The 9,398-nt window shown below is 32.0% G+C and overlaps 1 protein-coding gene across 2 annotated transcripts; it reads left to right on the forward strand.

Moving 5' to 3' along the window:
• Positions 1–685: 685 nt before the first annotated feature.
• Positions 686–8,942, forward strand: LOC107783447 (protein NRT1/ PTR FAMILY 6.2). 2 transcript variants are annotated; one of them, XM_016604413.2, is made up of 5 exons: positions 686–919; positions 1,021–1,123; positions 6,847–7,064; positions 7,171–8,050; positions 8,137–8,942. In XM_016604413.2, exons 1-5 carry the CDS (start codon positions 917–919, stop codon positions 8,667–8,669), a joined length of 1,737 nt encoding a protein of 578 aa, XP_016459899.2. In that variant the 5' UTR covers positions 686–916; the 3' UTR covers positions 8,670–8,942. The 2 variants fall into 2 exon arrangements, with proteins under 2 accessions (XP_016459899.2, XP_016459900.2); XM_016604414.2 differs by lacking the exons at positions 686–919; positions 1,021–1,123 and adding an exon at positions 4,466–4,677.
• Positions 8,943–9,398: the final 456 nt, after the last annotated feature.

Here is a 9,398-nt window from a genome sequence, read left to right on the forward strand (position 1 = left end):
CCATACAGTTATTTTAAAAAAGTTGTTAAGTAGCCTATTTGTTTTTGAAGATCCGTGTCAAATCTTCTCAACAATACTTTCTGGTATCCACTTCGGCAAAGCCATGACCACTAATTAATTTCCCCAAGACAAGATAATGATGTACATTGACTTTAAGTTTAATAATTTGAAGCTATGGTTAACTCTGGCATGTTCGATCAATACACATCCATCATTCCATGAGGTCTTCGGTATTTCTCTTTATTGAAAATGACACAACATGTTAAAGGAAGCAGATCGAGAAAGCAAATATACAAATAAGGAGATTCTGTTTTCATAGAGAATATTATCTACAGTGTAGTTTTCTGTTCCACGTATTATATTTAGGTAATGTAATGTTTCTTGTCCATAGAGAAGACAATGGTGGAAAACAGAAGGCGGTAGCTTGTGGGGTAGCAAAAGCACTTAGGATTCAAGAATGAGGCATGGCCGGCCTCACAACCTCCAAACCCAATGTATATCTTTTGGATACACCAAAAAGGAGGGAGAGATTGAGAAAGAAACAAACAACCTTAATGGTATTGCATGTTCCAGATTCCCTTTCTTTCCCCCTAGCACCCCCACCAATATCACCAAATCAACATCAACTTTAAAATTCACATTACCAATTTCACCTTAAAATATCAACCTTGAGAACCAAACCTTCCATCTAAAAATGGGATAGGCTTAATCCCAAGGAAGAAGTGCATCCGTCTTTAATTTTGTAGTGGGGGTCACTTCAGAGTGACAAGTCTTTGCCTATAAAAGGACAGGACTTGGAAGCAAACCAAGTGTGACTGCTAACAAGAGCTAGCAGAGTAATTCAATAACAAATATAGTTTCCTTTACAGTTTTACGAGCTCTTTTCAGTACCGTTGAGACAGTTGGAAAAGAAGTAATGGTTAGTACAAGTTGAAACAGAATCTTCACTTTTATCTTAGTCAATGGAGATTCAATATTCTTTTTTTTTTTTATGTCCAATAATTTGTTTCCACCCCACAGGAGGGAAAGATGAGCTGGACAGTTGCAGATGCTGTAAACTACAAGGGTCTCCCTGCTGATAGATCTAAAACTGGTGGTTGGGTTCCTGCTGCTCTTGTCCTGGGTTAGTAATTAATTAAATCCCTTTAATTGCATATATATAATCAACAAGTATTTCACATGTATAGCATTTTCATTTGTCAATAGCCAGTTTGAAAGCCTATATATTGCCCTCATAAATTTCTGTTCATAACAGCTAAAGAGTTTAGCTAACGAAACATCAATATTTTCTCATGTTTAAGACATACTAGCCAGCTCTTATTAGCAAAACTTAACACTTCTTTAAATGGTTAAAGACTCCTTAAGCGTGAAAGGATGCATGGCTTTTTTGGGTGGGTTTGAGGCTCTTCAGGTTAGTTCTTGGAAGGATGAAAAACAGGTGATTCATGCAAATACGATGAATCAATATACTCGGAGTATGTATCACAACTTTTCCCTTCTGTTAGGAGTGGAAATACATTATATTCCGTATTTTGTGGGTTTAAAGTTATATACTCAAATAGTATAATGATTTTCAAGCCCGTTTGCCAAAAACTACTCATTTTGAAAAATACTTTTGTTCAAAAGTGTTTTTAGAAAAAGTTCTTTTTAAAGATAAGTATTTTGTATTTGGCCAATTCGTTTGAGAAGTACTTTTGCAATTTTGATAAGCAAATTATGGTTGGCCAATCTTTAAAAAAAATCCTTTTGAGTGCAAAATTTATTTTTATGTAATTAAAGTATAAAACATAAAGTAATATATATTAAAGATTTAATCAAATATAAAGTTTAACTATATAAAAGCAATAATGTTGGTAGGAACATATGTGCTAGCAAGTTACATGTAATTCTTGAGAAAACAACAAACTAAGTAGTATTGCATTATGTCAAATATATTATATGCGTGCACGCCAAAAAAAGAATATTAATAAAACTACAAACTGCAGATCATATAATATTAGTATACTATAAAAGTAAAAAAAAAAAAAAAAAAATCATACATTATGAAAAAAGTGCTTGAATATGGTGATTAGCTTTGTTATTTCAAAGAATAATAGGAGACGAAGAAAAGAAGAAACTGTGAAAGAGAAAAGAAAAGATCTATTTATAGTAGAGAGATTATTCCAAATAAGAATAAGAGAAGAAGAACAAAAATACGGTGAAAATAAAAAAGAGAAAGATAAAAAAGTAAAGGTTAAATTGATAAGGATTTATTTAGGAAATATAATTTTATGTTAAAGGATATTTTTTTCATTAAAAAAATAATTTTCAGCTCCTGCTTCTTGAGAGAAGCTAGAATTTGTAGCTTTTTTCCAAAAGGAAAAAAACTGATTCTGCTAATGCTCAAAAGTACTTTTCTATTTTGGCCAAAGACTTCATATTTCTTAATAAGTACTTTTTCTCGCCAAAAAATATATTTTTTACCTTCCATAAGCTTGGCCAAAGTGGCTCTCAATCTCCCAGACTATTTACAACCTAGTACGGGGTAAACAAAATCTATATTAAACATAAATTAATTATTACCCAAAAAATAAGGTAAATGATATGGTACTACCAATTATACTACACTAGTAAATGTATATAGTATAACTTAAATTTTATTTCGTGGGACCATCTTTGGAAAAAAGTTTATAAATGATAATGGTCATTCCATTTTCTGCATGACAGATCATATATGTAAGGAGATATTCCGATCCAATAAGGTGGTGATTCAGATAACTAAGATACATCCTAGTGACCTTTTAGGCATGCTACTTCTGTACTCTCGTCCACTTAATATTCAAACAGCTTCTAAACAGTATCTAGTGAAATATTTAAGCATCATCCTGTTTTCTCATTTGGAAGCTCACATGTGACATCCAATTTCTGTACTACTTAACTATTAAAACAGCTTTTGACAATTATTTAAGCATTGTCCCATTTCTTATTCTGAAATTCACATGTAACATCCATTCTCTTAATTTCATGTGAAAATTTTGCTTTATTCTATTCTTATTCTTTTATTTTTCTTTAACCGCGATGCGTTTACTGTGTCTTTTTACTTACTTTTTTGTTTCTCATAATCTTAATGCTTCACTTCATTTGTTCCATAGAATAACTAGTGTAATTATCCGTGCTTCGCGCGGTTAAAAAAATAAAAAAATACATAATTTTAATAAAAACATAATCTCTATGAACCAAATTTCTATGACGATTCTATCATATTTTCACGATAAATTTAACATTCTATATTTCTTGACTGAAAGATTGTATGAGAAAACATTCAAATTAAATAAAACAACCTATTCAATTAATATGTGAATTTGAATATAAAAAAAAATGCAAACATAGAAAAATAAAAAAATAATGAAAATAGAAAAAATAGTAATGCAAAAAATCTTAGGGATATAAACCTGAGATATCACTCCATATCTTTTCTTCCTCTAATGTCTTTTTTCCTAGACTTTTTTTTATATGAATTTTTTGAGACTTATGTTCAATTGTCAATTTTCTCGTTTCTCATATACAAATTTTATAAAAAGGTAAAAAGGACAGGAAACAAAAGAAAAGACAGAGAAAAAAAAAGAAGGAAAACCCAATTAAAATTATTAGGGGGATAAAACTGAAAGCTTCCCACTTACAAAAAGGTGTACGATAATATGGCCAAGTCACAATCTTCATCTTTAAGTCAATTTGATGGATTAGCTCTAATTCCATAACATAGTAGATTTGTTAACAAATATTAGTCGTCTTGTGCCATGATTATAAAATTTAGTATCTCTTCCTCTACGCATAATTAGTAAAAGGAAATTAGACAAAAACAGTTGGTTCATAAATAAATTATTTTTTAAAGTCGTAAAGGGTCATACTATATATATATATATATATATATATATATATATATATATATATATATATATATATATATATATATATATATAAAAGAAAAAAAAACAACAAAAAAAAGAACATTATGAACTACGTCTGACTTGATTCCGAAAGGATACGTAGGCAACCTCTCCTATTCGTTTGTGTTCGTAATGCAAAACTTTCATTTAATTGCTATTTATGTTCTCAAAAGCCACGCTCTTCCAAAAATTGTGGAACGGTTGCCACAATAATTAATACTTCCTCGCTTTTGAACCTATTTCCTTTTTAGTCCGTGTCAAAAAGAATGACCTCTTTTCTTATTTGGAAACAATTTACCTTTATGCAATGATTTATAGCCACACAAAATATATGTGCCTCATTTTACACCACAAGTTCAAAAGTCTTCTCTCTTTTCTTAAACTCCGTGCCCAATCAAATGAGTTCACGAAACGAGGGGCGTTCCAAGTGAAAGGATGACAACAGATAGAAGGTTACAAAAGTGAATATAATTGTAGCATTTAAAGTAGTAAACCAATACAACACTCTTCCAGTACTTCTCCGTCAATCTTTCACCCATTTTACTCTTCAGCTTAATTAATACACAGACCATATACACACCCAACAAAGAAAAGTTTATCTGAACTCAGAATTGGATATGGAAAAGAAACCAGTATAACGATTTAATGTTAGAGTTCAATCTTCCACAAACAAAAAAAAGGGAGGAGAGACCAGGAATTTAGAGCAGGTTTTGCAAAATTTTAGATTCAAGATTTTATTCATCTATTACAGGTATTTGGTTTTTCCTTTAGACTTTCTTATTGAAGCAGTGGTTATTTTTTACGCATATGTTGTTACTACAGTGAATATTTTTTAAAACACTAAGATCTCTTCATTGAATTTATAGAAAAAGGGTGATAACATTTCACAATGGTAAGAAGATTTAGATAAATAGAAAAAAAAAAAAAAAAAAAAAGATGATAACTTTCATACAGAGAATTAGGAAAAGAATATAAATATTTGTCTCGTTGATTGAATGGTCTTGATGGGGGAAGAGAGAAAGAAAAAAATTGAAAAGGAAAAGAAATACTAATAGAAAAGAAGCATATTGTACCATGAAGGAGGAGGAAAAGCTAATTTACACAAAAACAAAAAAAGAAAGGAAAAGAAAATAAGGGAAAAAAGAATAAGAAGAAAAAGAAAGAGGAAAACATAGAGAAAACACGGAAGAAGGAGAGAAAGAAAGGTAAGAAAATTAGTGATAACATGCCGATTGATTTCGTAGTTAATGACTTTTGCAAATTTTGGAGTCAAGTTTCTTTCCTATAAAGTAATATGAAAACTTTTGATCGTAAATATCTTTTAATTCTTATGTTCATACTTAGCAGTTAAACTAGATGTGAATTGTTTCCTTCTTTTTCTCAAAATGAATTGAATAATTGTTAACCTTCTTCCTATTTGTATTCTTTAATAGTAGTTTAACGTTGTGTCTTTTTTGAAGATAAAAGAATAATACTTGAGCAATATAACAAATATTGTGAGCGAGGCAATAATATATTCTATTATGTTCTCATGGGAATACGTCGAGGCTTGGCAATATCAGCTTTTACCATTTAATTTTTGAGAAGGCTTGATTACTTCTTGAGAATTATATTTGAGTTCAACTTTTACCATTTAATATTTTTTTGAAAGTTGAATGGGTTGGGAAGTAAGAAAAAAAAATTAAAGAAAAAGAGGAAAAGGTAAAGGACGAGAGAAAGGTATAATTTCACCGGTTATCCAAAAGGATGAACTATCTTTAGAAGATAATACAATTTCAATGATGAAAACTTAGAGAAAATATAAAATTATATGATAATAATAAAAATTGATTAAAAATTAAAATCTAATATATTTAGATTTGACCACTAATACATATTTTTATTATTCGAATATTAGAAAAAATATTATTTAAATCCTTTATTTCGCGCGAGAGAGACACAAATCTAACATAACAATCAAAACCATCACAGTTGACTTAAAGGATACTTTCTCCGTTTTTAAAAATGCTTATATTACCCTATTGTAAATTTGGTAAAAAAATTACAATAGCCTCATTTAAATTGTTGTCATATTTTGAGATAATTGCTCCTTCATGTACCTTTTAGTGTTCCAAATTAATGAGTCTTTATAAAGTCATGTTTTATTAATATTTATTTTTCTTATTTTAACTTAGCATTGTATGTAAAATTTAATTAATAGGGAATATAATTAATTCTCTAGGTAGGTAAAAGGGGGCAAAAGTAAAAGAATGAGAGAAGAAATAAATACATTTCTTGGCATATGCGAGATGCCGATCTTCTCTTTCAGCACGTCAGCTCATATTATTCTAGAAATCTAATATCACCGGGACGACTCCAATGTGTGTAAAATTCAATTAATAGGGAATATGATTAATTCTCTAATTAGAAAAAGAGGGAAAAAGGTAAAAGAATGAGAGAGAAATAAATACATTTCTTGGCATATGGGAGGTGCCAACGATCTTCTCTTTCGGCGGTTAGTTCGTATTATTCTAAAGATCTAATATTATCGGGACGCGCGATTGCAAGAATAATAAAAAAAAATTACTACTACATGCCAAAATAATATAAAAAGATAAAAAATAAATTATTACATCTCATTTAACAACGAATAAAATAAACTGATAGATAAATAAGCAAGAAAGAAACTTTGAATTAGGTTTTTGCTCACGCTACCAAATTAACAGGACATGTTAGATGTGATAGTCTCAAGAAAAGAAATGAAAACAAAATAAGAATCAAGTTAAGAATAAACTTGACATGGTCAATAAAGAAAGCTTCTTTCTCACATAATTACTGGGATCAAAGATGATGATGAATGCCTTCATCCCTTTACATATCAACCAATAAAGGACATATAAGTTAATGTTGGAGGGTTATAAGTTTGTTTTAAATTTGACAGGGATTGAAATCAATGAAAGGCTTTCAACAATGGGAATAGCAGTAAATCTAGTGACATACTTGGGTGGTGTCATGCATCTACCAAGTGCAGCATCAGCCAATATTGTGACAGATTTTATGGGCACAGCGTTTCTCCTCTGCCTCCTTGGAGGTTTTCTTGCTGATTCTTTCCTTGGCAGATACAAAACCATTGCAATCTTTGCAATTATACAATCACTGGTAAATACTGCCATCTTCTTTAAGTTTCAGCAGCAATACTTATACTTAACTCTGTGTTAAAAACATGAGTTTATTTTCCTTTTATCATCAATTTCCTTCATCTCAGGGAACTGGCTTGTTAACACTGACAACGGGCCTGCCACAGCTGAGGCCGCATCCTTGCCATCCTCATGAGAAGTGCAAACCAGCAACTGGCATCCAGATGGGAATTCTATACTTAGCTTTATATCTAATAGCATTAGGCACTGGTGGCCTAAAATCTAGTGTATCTGGATTTGGAACAGATCAATTTGATGATAAGGACGAGAAGGAAAAGTCGCAAATGGCCTATTTCTTTAACAGATTCTTCTTATTCATCAGCATGGGAACGTTGGCAGCAGTTACAGTGCTAGTTTACGTTCAAGATGAAGTTGGAAGAAGCTGGGCATATGGTATTTGCTGCATATCCATGTTAATTGCAATCGTAATATTTTTTTCGGGGACTAGAAGGTACCGTTACAAGAAAAGCTCAGGAAGTCCTATAGTCCAAATATTTCAAGTCATAGTAGCTGCTTCAAGGAAAAGGAATATGGATGTTCCGTATGATGTAAGCATGCTTTACGAGACCAATCCAGAGATCCAACATAGTGAACAATTCCGCTTTCTGGACAAGGCTGCAATTGTAGCACAAGGAGATTTTGATAAGCGTGCAAACTCTGCATCTGCTCCAAATCCATGGAAGCTGTGCACAGTGACTAGGGTGGAGGAAGTAAAAATGATGGCTAGGCTACTTCCAATTTGGGCCACAACTATCCTTTTCTGGACAACTTATGCACAAATGATTACATTTTCAGTTGAACAAGCTGCCACCATGGATAGATCACTTGGCAAATTCAGAATTCCAGCAGGCTCTCTTACTGTCTTCTTTGTGTCTGCCATCTTAATCACTTTGGCTATTTATGACCGATTTATCATGCCACTCTGGCAGAAATTCAAGGGAAAACCAGGTACTGATCACTCTCAAAAGAAAATATAATATAATGCACCCTAGCTCCTCATATTTTTTTTTTGGGTCATGCATGGCTTGCTGCAGGTTTTACCAGCCTACAAAAAATAGCCATAGGGCTTGTGCTTTCTACTATGGGAATGGCAATAGCTGCTCTAGTTGATTTAAAAAGGTTGTCAGTGGCAAAATCTGTGGGGCGAAACATGTCAACTTTGCCTATTAGTGTATTCTATTTGATCCCACAATTCTTTTTGGTTGGAGCTGGGGAAGGATTCATATACACCGGCCAACTCGATTTTTTCATAACACAGTCACCAAAAGGGATGAAAACAATGAGCACTGGCCTTTTCTTGACAACCCTTTCTCTTGGTTTCTTTTTTAGTAGTTTCTTAGTCTCTATTATCAAGAAGGTGACAGGAAGCAATGGTGGTGATGGCTGGCTTGCAGACAACATTAATTACGCAAGGCTTGATTGTTTCTATGGCCTTCTTGCTATATTGGGAGTCATAAACTTTGCGCTTTACCTAATTGCTGCGATATGGTTCAAGCCAAGGAAGTCTAAATCTGCCATACAGATGGAGACTGTGAAAAATGGAAATGCTGCCGATGACAAGTGCTAGAATTTTGTCTCCGTCAATGATGGTTAACTTTTGCTCTCTTATTTTTACTACCTAGTTATTTGTACAGTGATTGCCTAAGTTTAATTGCATGTGCTATCTGTCGTCTTTTATATTTGATAGATTGGTTTGACTTATGCAGTCTATTAATGTCACGTCTCTTTTGATAAGACGTCTATTTGATGTCTCTCTGTCTTTGTAATGCTTTGACTGATGGGAGAATTTGGCCCAAAATGAGGAATTTACCATTAATAATAATAGGTATCTTATACCAAATGAGATGCATAGTATTTTTTATATAGTTCAAGTGTCATATTCATGACAAATCTAAATCATATTGTTGCCAAGTATAATGCCCAAAACATTAGTAATATTTACTTCTCGTTGGAAGACATCAAGTACATATAAAGACCTTTAATAAGACTCAAAATGATATGCTAATAAAGACCAGTATTTTCTCTATACCGCAAAATGTTATATATACTCCCTGTTTCAATTTAGATGAGCTAATTTGACTCGGCACAGAGTTTAGGAAAAAAATAGAAGATTTTTGAAACTTGTGTTCTTAAAAGCTTGAGGAGTAAAAGCTTTGTGGGGCTATGACGCTTGTGTGCTTAAAAAAGCTTCTCATTAAGGGTAAAATGAGTAAATTGAAGAATTTAAGCTTCTCATTATTTCCAATTGTAGAAATGTGACATTCTTTTTGGAACGGACTAATGATGAAAGTGTGTC

This window comes from Nicotiana tabacum, chromosome 15, assembly GCF_000715075.1.
Source record: "Nicotiana tabacum cultivar K326 chromosome 15, ASM71507v2, whole genome shotgun sequence".
NCBI lineage: Eukaryota > Viridiplantae > Streptophyta > Magnoliopsida > Solanales > Solanaceae > Nicotiana > Nicotiana tabacum.

Excerpts from the sequence above, each read along its gene's own strand:
- LOC107783447 (XM_016604413.2), top strand. Across the intron at positions 1,124-6,846 it reads TCCTGCTGCTCTTGTCCTGG|GGATTGAAATCAATGAAAGG; the intron begins GTTAGTAATTAA and ends TAAATTTGACAG. Across the intron at positions 8,051-8,136 it reads GAAATTCAAGGGAAAACCAG|GTTTTACCAGCCTACAAAAA; the intron begins GTACTGATCACT and ends GGCTTGCTGCAG.